Source organism: Argiope bruennichi, chromosome 4, assembly GCF_947563725.1.
Source record: "Argiope bruennichi chromosome 4, qqArgBrue1.1, whole genome shotgun sequence".
Taxonomy (NCBI): domain Eukaryota; kingdom Metazoa; phylum Arthropoda; class Arachnida; order Araneae; family Araneidae; genus Argiope; species Argiope bruennichi.
Window position 1 is genome coordinate 8437758 of NC_079154.1, and position 12333 is coordinate 8450090.

Consider the following 12333-nt stretch of genomic DNA (forward strand, 5'->3'; position numbering starts at 1 on the left):
ACGTCAAAGAGACATGTTATATTTTTAAATTAATTTTGATACCCATTTCGTGAAAGCATAATTATTTACAACCAGACGCAGTGCGGCACAAAAGCAGAAGTAAGAAAGAAGGGAAGAAGCCCGATACAAATGATCACTAGTCTTATATAACATAGGATTTCCATCCACGTGCCGACGGAATACATGTGTTGACATTTGATAAGGGCAACGAAAGTATCACTTTCATTTGATACGTAGTACTGATGGCGCATTAGTTTTACAGAGGATTTAATTAAACAAAAAGTGGAATTAGATCACGAAATAAGAGAATATTTTTAGAATGAAGTTACTATGAGATAAATTAAGATAAAATCTTGGAAAGTAATTAAATTGATATTAGAATTAAAACATCATTATATATATACGTTTCCCTCACGTAATTGGCCTTCCTGTAGATCCTCGTCACTAGTAGAGTAATTGCATATGGACATTTGTTGTATCCAAATAAAGGACCACAGATGTGTGTTTCATCGTTTCAAAGAGATCCATCATATCTTCTAAGGAGAAGAACGTAAAAGCATCTAGATGTTAATTCCCCCCCCCCCCATTAAGAAGGGATTCCTCAAATCTTCGAGAACCTACCAATCACCAGCAACCGTTGTCATTAATTGTCGAAGGCAAGTGGACTTTAGCCGGTGTTAGCTGTGAATTGATTAAAATTAACATGTGTTCGGGAGAGGTCAGCTAAAAAGATGGTTCATGAACAGACATACCCACGATCGACTGGAGATTATTAAGGAAGCAGTGCTGTGCAGCGATTGGGTGATAAGGAACTCAAGTTCCCCAATGAGAAAGTCAGAGGCGGAGATCTAACGAAAATAGAATGCAGTAATTTTTGGAGAGAAGAGCAGTCAAAATCGACGAAGGAGTCAGAGCGACGTATTCGAAGTTGTTCCTGATTTTATGAAAAGCTTCGTGTGATTCTGGTTTCTGTGTTAGTATCTACCCGATGAAGATCGGTGGATTTCTGAAGCGGCCCCCTGGATCAGCTGTTTGAGCTAACAACCTGCTAGCGGTTTTTTTTTGTGTGTCTGTTTTTCGATTCGATCGAGGAACTATTTGATGATTAAACTTTCCACTGTTGTGTGAATTGTGTAAATAATATTAGCCTAGATGAGAACAAGTTGTTTTTGTGTACATATATAAGACTGTAAATAAAAGAATTGTTTTGTTACGCTACTCTCTTATTCGATCGCCCTGGATCAAAATATTACAACAGAGTGTTACTATTGCGTGTTTATTTATTATGTGATTTTGTTATTAATTATTTCTTACAATTTTACACATTTAATTACAATTTTTTTTCAATGCTTAGTATAACAAGTGCATATAAGAGTTGCAATTCTCAGTAGAATGCAATGATTATTTCTTGGTTTACAATTATACCAATTACTAAATATTTTAAAAACAGAAAAAACGTACAAAGAAGAAAAAAAGAAAGAAGTATAAAAAAGTGTTTTTTTTAACATACATAAATAGTAATAAAAATTATCTTATGTTTCATGAATTAAGTTTAGTTTAGTTATAACATCGTTTTTTGAAGCAATAATAAGGCTGTTTTGGATTGCACCTCGTAATTTTGAATAGAGTAAAATGCCTAGGACAGGGATAGCAAACCAATGGCACGTGATACAATATTTTGAGTACGCCACCGATCAAAAAGGTTTGCATGTGACTCCATTTGATAAACTGAACTTGTTCCAGTTCGATTGGTTGGAAATTGAAGATTTTGAAATATAATTGATTGATTTCCAGTCTAGCTCAATATGGAATCAAAAATTCATTGAAACAAGGAAAAAGTTGTAATTGATTTAAACAGAAAGTAAAAATGCCAGTAACGAAATTTTGGAAGCATGGAATTCTCTTCCAGACACTTTTCACTGTTTGAAGAAGCTGTCTCATGCTATTTTAACCATATTTTCATTTACCTATGCCTGCGAATCATTATTTTCAGAGATGAATAACATTAAAGACTCGCTTAGAAACTGGCAGATGATTCCAAATCAGCATACATTCTGCTAAAAGTAACATCTTACAAACCTAATATAAGTTATTAATCATCTAATCTGCAACAACAGAAGTCACATTAATGTTACTTACATTTGAATTACACGTATTACTAAAACATTTACTACTATACAGTGAAAAATGTATTTTTTTGCATAGTAAATAAAGAGTTTTGAGCTGTTATTATTTAGTTTTATTATTTTCCCAATAATGACAAGTCAAAATTATTTAACGACACGTCTATATCTCATTAAACATTTCTTTAGAAAAAATGACACGTTGATCCTTAAAGGTTCGCCACCCCTAGCCTAGGATGACATCTCTTTTTCGAACTTTCATACCACTCTAACGGAAGGACATTTGGCTCCGACAGATTTAACGTGCACCAAATCTGTTTTTCAGTGAAACCACGTCTCGTACATGGAATCCTCCACTTCCGAATCTGAGATCTTACAATTAGGCCATTGTTATTAATGTTATTTGTTACTATGTTATTGATGAGCAAATAAATGACTAATGCTGTAACACGAAAGCTCGTCAGCATATATGAAGTTTGTATTTCACAAAACAGAACACTAGGAATAGTTTAGTTACTGTTTAAAAACTGGAATGTGATAATTTTTCTCAAAAACCAGATTGGGGAGGGAAAAAATCAGTTATAAATTTAAATATCAAGATAAATCTGGTTTAACTACTTTCGGATAAGCATCTCCATTATAAGAGGTAGTTCTACTATTGAAAGAAAGAACTTCTGAATCAATTGTATTTCAGAAGGTTAAAATGAAGCATTTTTTAAAAAACATCTTTTTCAGAAGCACTATTTCAATTTTGGAAGGGGGAGAACTGCTTAAGTTTATGATATAACCAAAATTAGAAAAATGCAAAATCTCTAACAGAGGATTTAAGATATCCAAATAGTTCTTTGTGATTTAATTTTTTGAAATAAGTAAAACATTTTTCAGGCTTAAGCAGATTTTTTTTTCATTTTTATTTAGTGTGAATTTTTTTTTTTTTGGAATGTCATAAAAGTTTAGCTGTAAAAAGTTAAATAGATCAGTTGCATAGCAATAAAGTGGGATCCAAGATTAAATATTGAAAATTTATTTTAAATTTTAGAGACTGGGTTCTTCGCCCAATGTTCGCTCGCAAACCCTGATTTTGTCCTGGAATCTTGCATGTACTCAGATTAGTGAGGTTTCCTGAGGAATCAATCCCTCCTCTCCAGACAACAAAATGGAAACTGTTTTAAAAATGTCATAAATAAAAAGGCTCAATTTTAAATTTAAAAAAAAAAAAAAAAGAAATTTTTTTAGCATTAGTTAAAATTTTGAAGCTATGGACAACAAAATGGAAACTGTTTTAAAAATGTCATAAATAAAAAGGCTCAATTTTAAATTTAAAAAAAAAAATTTTTTTTTAGCATTAGTTAAAATTTTGAAGCTATGGACAACAAAATGGAAACTGTTTTAAAAATGTCATAAATAAAAAGGCTCAATTTTAAAAATTAAAAAAGAAAAAAAAAGAAATTTTTTTAGCATTAGTTAAAATTTTGAAGCTATGGACAATAAAATGGAAACTGTTTTAAAAATGTCATAAATAAAAAGGCTCAATTTTAAATAAAAAAAAAGAAAAAAGAAATTTTTTTAGCATTAGTTAAAATTTTGAATCTATTTCTTCTGAATTTTAACTTTTATGGCAAGAATGACAAATTAAAAAAATTAAATAAAAACTTTTTAAAAACCCTTAAGTTTTTTTTTTTCCCCCCATCTGATATCACTGGATGTCCCAATACTATATAAAAACAAAACGAAACAATGCAGGGTTAACAAGTGTATTGCTTTGGTATTCAGACAATTGCTATGCGAGATATGAAACATTTTCTTTAATTGTAAACGGTAAAGAAACAGGAATGTTGCCATAAATGGTATGCTTAAAAGTAGAATTAACAAATAATATTGTTTTAAACTCATTTGCTGTTAATAAAAGCTTCACTTTTCCTAATCTGCCACCATATCACCATCAAGTGCAATATAAATACTTATTATGACAGAATAAAAATTTTCATTAAATATTTCGAACAATAATGGCAAAACAAACCTCAATAGTCATTGATCAGATGACTATCTACTTATCTCAAAGCAAATAAAATGCAATGTTTACACAAACTTTTTTTATATATAATAGATAGAAATATGATGAAATGGGCAGAAACGGGAATAGTTTGTTACTTTAGTCTAGCTTTTTAATAGAACATGTGAAAATACTATAAAAGTATACAATTTCGATTATTTAAATATGTAAGCAAAGGACTTTAAAAATTGACTATTTATTTTAATCACTTTATGTGCATTTTAATATATTTAGTTTCTTAAATGATTAAATTAATACATCTGTAGATTATATTTTCCAAAGTCAAGATGGAAAATTTAGATGAATTGTAATATATAACTTAACAAAAAGCACTTCTATGTTTCCGAATAATTTATTTTTATTCAAAACTCAATAATCTTTCAACACCAATAATTTATTTCACAGTCATTGCATTCATTTTTTTTAAAGATTTGACAACACTCTAAATATAATGAATTACTGTTTGATACTAAAGATCAGAGTAGTTTGATAAGATCGTTTTTTGGCAACATATTTTCTGTCTTCAAAGTATTAGGTGCTTGCAAGTATTTTAATCGGTGACATCTATTGGTAAATATGCAAAGTATTTATATAAACGACAATGGTTTTGGGCTTTATCAATTTACTATTATTTTATTGTTATCATTTTGAAAGTTTTCCATATAGTATTATTCAGTTATTCATTGTATGAAGATTCCAATCACGGAACACTCCAAATTGAATTTTCGACAATCATTGCTTTTTTTTTTTTTTTTTGCTTGATTTGAAGCAATCTGCTCCCGAAGCCCATCAGACACTTTTAGAAACTTATGATGATGTTGCTCTGTCATATTTCTATTTTCGGTTTCAATGATTTAAGAATGGCAATTCAATGACCATGACCTAAAAATGGCCTGGAGGGTCAAAAAAAAAAAAAAAGCAATCAAATGCAACACTTAATGGATGAAAATGGGAGAAAATAATGGAAAATATTTTGATTGATATATATTGTACCAATTTTTCACAATAAATGCCCTTTTTGAAGTGAAAGAATGATCAAAATACATGCAAGCACCTGATAATTTTATTCTACAATAAAGTGACATAAAAAATTTATATATATTCCCTTTTAAAAGCAAAATCCTAATTTGTGAGTAACTGCCACTGCATAATGAATAGATGGTAAACATAAATAACTTCAGTATCCTTTTTCTAAATGCATGTAATAAATTCCATCACATAAGAGTACTTGATATTTGATTCTTCAGCAAAGTAAATCTAAATGCAATTTATTCTAATTATTATTTAGGTCTCTGATCATCGAAAGAAAATTAATGCAAAATTATGAAGCATTCATAAAAACAAAAACATAAGCAGTCATTAATTTAAAAAAAAGTAAGCTCACTTGAAGCTTTGTCTATTTTATGAATATAGATCCCCCTTTTTTTTTAATGATTCAGAGAAAACAAAATTGGCAATAATTATTTTTACAACATAAGGGAAAAAAAAATTTATTTCGCATCATATCTTGATCAGTTCATATCAGTTTCTCATGCAACTAATGTGAGAAAAACAACAGAAAACAGTTGCTGTACAAATCAATTAATTGCATCGCTAAGTATTTTACAGTCTACGTAAACCAAAATGTTTGTTCCATATCACATTACGTACATGAACCCAGTTACAGGTAATAAAACTCACTCACTCTCTAACAGATTTTTTTCTTTTTTATGAAAATATATAATTCAAAGTTTTTCTTTACAACTAAATAATTCGACAAACAGGAAAAGGGTGAAGGACATAAATTAGGACAGCCACTCTCAACAGATTCTGAGTAAGTAACTGAATTTTTAATATGGGACCCGAGTCAGTTGTATTCCCAGCAACCAGATCCATTTGTACGGGACATCAGGAATTCTAATGAAAGTTAATGTTTCTCAAGAGTCTTTTGTTTCCAGGCTTTCAAAAGCTCTCATCACTTTCCATTGCTTGTAACCGGATATCTTCTGCTTCGGCATCAACAACAGAACTATCGTGAGATGATTCGTGATCAGCAACACCCGAGCTTACACTGGCCCTATCATCGCCAGCTAAACAGACAAAGAAAATTTTTTTTAAAATTCTTTATGAAAAAAATAAATAAGAACAAATTCTTCAGTAATAAGCATAATTTCCTATGGTTTTGCCTTGAATATTAATGAAAAAAATGAATAAAAATCACAAAAGAAACATTTTTCTTGATTTTCATGCATATACATAATACTTTACTTTTTAAAGGATTATTTCAAAAAAAAAAAAAAAAAAAAAAAAAAGAGAGGGTATTTTTATGAATGTATCTTTTATGATTTGTTTAAACTTCTCTGGGAATTTAATGATATAAAGCTATTTCATCTTCCTTTTAGAATATGGCTAATTAGTTTGCATTAAAACCAAGAATGTTTTTTTAATATTTATATTTTGTAAGACTACAATGATAAAAATAATAATTTGATAAAATAATCATGATTAGTAATGAGATTTTTATTTCAAAGACATAATTTTCTTTCTTTTTAATTTTATTTATTGGTTCCTAAAGAGCAGTTAATGGCCACAGTAAAAAAAAGTAATAGATTATATTCTGAATATCATGATAATTGATTTTTTGTTGACAAATAATATGTTCAATCATTATATTTATTATTTCATTTCATTATCCTATCAAAAAAATTTTTTTTCCCTTTTTTATACTACAAAATCCTTATATTTCATTATTTTTGTTTCCATTGCACATTCTAGTTTTTATAATAATATTTTTTTACTGCTTCATTTTTTTGAGTTAAAGAGCTAATGCATATAATGGAAGCAAATTTATTTTTGTGATACAATCATCAGATAAAAGCATAAGCATTTAATGCATAAATAATGTGCATAGTTAGTTACATCTGTAAGAGCAAAATTACTTCACTTTGCCAAATGCATTATATTTGTTTAAACATGTAATTACTTGTCCTATAAACCTAATCAAAACCATAATTTACAAACTCAATTTTTTTTGTCAAATCAAAATGCAACACAATCTTGTGATGGTAAAATTCTCAAATATTCCATTCAATTTTCATTTATTGTAAAACTTAATTAAATTTATTATATGCAACTCAATTATCAAATATATCACCTTAATAAATAAATAACACAAATTAGAATTATAAATAAAATTGCAATAAATTTTAATGTTCATTAAACTCAAACAAATCTGTCAAATTATTTTATAGCAGCTGCAATACAAGATTTTAATTATTTAAAAATTTAAATTCTAAAATTCACAACAAAAAACAATTTTAATCCTAAAATTGAATATTAATATAAATTATACAAGATAATTGGCAAGAAGAATATATACAATTTTTTTAATAAATAAAAATTAGAAATACCTTGCTCATTGTTTGCAGCAGCCTCTTCCTCATCATTTGTATACTGCTTGTCAATAGCACCTTTTATTTGATTATTAGCACCGCGTGGATCCAAATCTGTAGCCCATGAGAAATTCATCAGTGTCAAATGCGTATTCCCCAACTTTTTATGAACCTAAATATATTAAAGTGATGTAAGTAAAAAGAATTCACATGATCATATCTTTGTAAATAAAGCATGGAGTTAATATTAAAAAATAACAATATTAACCTTTCCAATTAAGAAATATACTAGAGACTCCTTAGGCACAATTTGTTTGAGTTCTTCAAGATCGCTTAAAGCTTCTTCATGCTTGTCAAGTGAAAAATATACAGAAGCTCGATGAAATTTGCACAATGGATTCTTTGGATCCATAGCTATAGCTTCATTTAAAGTTTGTAATGATTTGTCCATTTTTTTCAAAGCATGTAATACCTAAGAAAAAATTACAAACATATAAATTTCCAATACAATTTATTATACATAAAAATGAACAGATCAAACAAGTATGTTAAATCAAAACAATAAGTCACATAAAAAAACAAGTCTTTAATCTATACATCTTCAAAGAATGGGTGGGGTTAGAAAAAAAGATGGCTTACCACTCCAATATGGCACTTCAGAACTGAGCTTTGTGGATTTATTTTTAATGCTTTCTCATAATGAACTTCTGCCAATTGGAATTTTTCTTGTTTGTAATAGATCATACCAACACCATACCTAAAAAAATATTGAAATAATAAATTAATTTCTCGAGATATTATTATAGCAGATATATTTACATAATTTAAAAAAAAAGATTCTAACATGACAAAAATATTAATAATAAATGTATCATAAATTTATAAACTTTCATTCAAAAGAATTCTTTGTTAAAATAAATAAAATGCATATTTAGATAGTAAAATTAGTAAATAAAATCTGCCAATTTCATAAAATGGAATCTAGTAACAAAATCCCCCCTTCTTTTTTTGGTCATATTCTGTTATTAGTAAAATATTTTAACAAAAAAATTATTATAATAAATTTCAGTGGGGTGGGGAGGGAATGAGGGGGAAAAATTATATTGATCACAAAAATTTTCTTTAAACTACATAGGAAATGAGAATTCATATAGGAAGGTGAAGAAAATATATACACAATATTTTCAAATTAGTTATTTAAAAAAAAAAAATCTTAATAAATAAATAAATAAAGTAAAATAAAAAATAAAGTAAAAGTAAAAATAAAGTAAAAGTAAAAATAAAAAATAAAATAAAAGTAAGTTTAAAAGTAATCTTTTAATCACTCAAATTCTGGCTTCAATTTAACTTCAACTTCTGATTTGTGAGGGCTATCATTTTACTCATGAAGCAAAATGCCAACTCAGTAAATTTCTTTCAAAAACTATAAAAGTTCGACATACTTTCTCATCTTCTCTTTCCTGCTTTCTGTTTTCTTACTTGGTTAGCTACACTGTATTTAGCATGTTTTAGACAAAGAAACTTGGCAAATGCTAAAAAATGGGCTATTTTGTTCCAGCCAGAAGAATAAAAATGTTTTAAAAAATTCTACATCTGCTTTTCAACTTTCTTTAAAATATGCTTTATATATTTTGACAATACATTGTATATATATTGAGAAAACAGAGGAAAAACTTTAAAGATTTTAAAAACATAGTTTAATTTCAGCATAAAGATTAATTTTTTATTACACTGATATGAAGTAATGCCACCAAACAGTGATTAAAAATTGAATCGTTTATTATATCTAATAGTACAGTTATCTAGGGAAAATGTACACATTACAATCTGCTGCACAACAGATTATTCATAAAGAAATAAATCTGCTACAAAAAAAAAAAAAAAAAACTCAAAGCGTGCATTTTGATCATGGCTTTTAATAAAATAACAGATTATAAATTCTATGTAATCTATAATTTTAAAAATTGGATTTAATATAAAAATTATTTTTGAACTTTCCTACATCATTATTTAAAATGGGGTGGAAAAATAGTGTCAAGATCATTGGGTGGCATGTTTGGTTTAAAGAATAGTAATATTTTTACTAAAACACAGCATATAAAAAGAAATTATTTACATACCAAGCATTGTAATGCCTAGGATCAATTCTAATTGCATTTCGGAAACAAGTCATTGCTTTATCCATTTCTTCTGTCATTACATACTCATGTCCTAGCAAGGTATAAGCATAAGCAAAATCTTCATCAACTTGCACTGCTCTCTGCAAGTATTTTATAGCAGTTTCATGTTCTTTTTGTAGACTAAAACAATTTCCCGCAGCACACCAAGTCTAAAAAGAACATGGAGATAGTTATAACACTTATTTCAGAAATTATCAAAAAAATAATTTGAATCAGAAATAAATTGCTTAAAAATAATTCGTAAACTTTTACAAAAATAAAGAAGTGAAAAATGAGTATTAATTACATATACCAGAAAATAATAAGAATTAGGCACACAGAATTTGGGACCATATAACTATCAAGAAAATGTGCATACATCAAATTTATAAATTCAAAGGAACTATCGTGATTTCAGTAATTTCTTTCTCAAAGAACCATTTTTAACCAGATTTCTTTTTGTCCAATCAATATATTTTTGTTTTGTTCTATTTTAAATTATTAAAAGAAAATTTAAAACTTAACATATTTCCCACTTTTATCGAAAAAAAAAAAATCGAGGATTCTAAAGAAAATTCACTGATTTTGAAACTGCATGTTTTTACTCCCCCATCAGCCTTTGGGGAACCCCAAAACTTTCTGGTACTTCAGATGCTCAGTCAAGACAGTAAAAGCAGTACCGTATCAAATGCTCAACATAAGAAGAATGTCTTCCACTGTCAATCTTTTCTGATGGCAGAATCCACCACAGCAATGACAGAAAAGGTAGTGACATGATGAGCCTGCCCTACTAACTGCTGGCTGTCAATGGCAACCAACCTTCTCAATATCAAAATGTGCATGTGACATACTGCATTTGCCATATACAGCAGACATTTAGGCATAAATTTTACTTTCTGACACTTCTACAGTAAAAAAATATACTATAGCATACTATTTTCTTTTCCTGGCTCCCACATTGATATCAAACATATACACAACTAGCTAAACTCACTTCGGGCATGTCTAGTAAAAAAATAATACATACAGCAATGAACATTCATACTGTTTTGAATCTATTACAAAGATTTGTTGAACATTGTGCCAAACATTAGATTATACACATTAAAGCTAGGCAGTCATTTAAATAAATAAATAAATAAATAAAAAAAAAAATAGTATTTTGTTAGCCTATAGGAAACAATTTTTCAATCTGAAGGCATTTTTCAGAACAAGTTGAAATTTCCTTTCAATATAAATCTTCCTCTAATTCCATGCATTGCAATTTTTCTGTTATCATTTAACAGCATTTTAAGTACAGGACCAAGCGTTGATCAATGCTTTATAAATATAATTTTGGTGGAAATATCTTCTGAAGAATTATAGAATTCAATACTTGAGATTTTATTTGATCAATATATTTAAAGTATCTTTATGAGGCAAGTAATTTAGAAAGTATTTAATTTTTGGTCTTGCGCTTTAGCAGTACTTCCATAAAGAAGGATTGCTAATACTGTTGCACTAAACACATAAACTTTGAGTTTACTGCTTATATTTGAGGCTTTCTAGAATCTATGCATTGTTCTGAATGGATGATGGGTATTTTTAATTCTAGTTTTTATCTCTTTATCTATGCCACCCATTTTGTTTACTATAATCCTATGATATGAAAAACAGCCAATGTCTTCGATTTTATTTTGCTTGATTAAAAGTGAATCATTACTTTTACTATTTCTTTCCATCCTTTTGCATTCATTTGTTTTCAAACCCACCTGTTTAACAATTATTAATTTATATTTTTTTCTTCGTTTCAGCAAAATCTGAAAACAATATTGTCAGAAAAATCTAAACCTGCCAGAGTGGAATTGAAAACTCCAGCCTATTTCTATTTTCCTGAAATTTAAAAGTTTAACTCATTATACAATTAATAATAATTATCAAAAGCATTCTAGACAGAACATATTCCTGCTGTACCCTAGTCTGGTATGAAATGATTCTGATGGCATGCCATTCACAATAATTTGTACTCAATTTCCACAATATAGTTTTCTAGTAATGCTGATAAAGTTTTCAAGAAATCCATGAAGTTCAAGATTTTCCAGCAACAGTCTCTGTTAATGCTTACTTGAAATCTAAATAACAACATTCCCTTTATCAACAACTTTTTCTGTAGGAGAAAATTTTAAGGCAGAACCAAGCTTTAAAATGAATTTCTCTTCTCTCTCAATAGATAATGGATGTAGATTTCACTTATTATAAAAAGACTTGATGAAAAATCAATTTGTTTCCAGGGACCCCATATAGCAAAATAATATTTACATAGTTTTCAAGAACAGTGGCAATTATCATCCTAACAATTTAATTTATTTTTTGGAATACTGTAGTGTATTAATTCATCAGATAGTTAATTTTATAGGTTAAAATTAACTCATTTATTGCTATTATAATTTAATATAAAATTATGAGGAATTCATAAACATATTAAGTTGTATTCCAGTTTACAAAACTAAAAGGCATTCTTAATATAGGAGGTATTATCTGATAAAATAGTAGAAAGAACTAAATGGGCTGTTTTGAGTTAATCACTGTTAATAAGAAATTCTTAAAACAAAATTAAGTCAATCTTTATAACTGATACTACTTTATCT

The 12333-nt window shown here is 28.1% G+C and overlaps 1 protein-coding gene across 2 annotated transcripts in view; it reads right to left on the reverse strand.

Moving 5' to 3' along the window:
* Positions 1-5650: 5650 nt before the first annotated feature.
* LOC129965915 (cell division cycle protein 27 homolog) overlaps positions 5651-12333 on the reverse strand; it is a 33751-nt gene continuing 27068 nt past the window's right edge. For both annotated transcript variants that reach the window (XM_056080198.1, XM_056080197.1), the window contains exons 13-17: positions 9668-9876; positions 8187-8304; positions 7816-8019; positions 7566-7719; positions 5651-6245 (exon numbers count right to left, since the gene is read on the reverse strand). In XM_056080198.1, the coding sequence (XP_055936173.1) occupies positions 6118-6245; positions 7566-7719; positions 7816-8019; positions 8187-8304; positions 9668-9876 (813 nt within the window). In that variant the 3' untranslated portion in view covers positions 5651-6117. The remainder of the gene's footprint in view (positions 6246-7565; positions 7720-7815; positions 8020-8186; positions 8305-9667; positions 9877-12333) is intronic.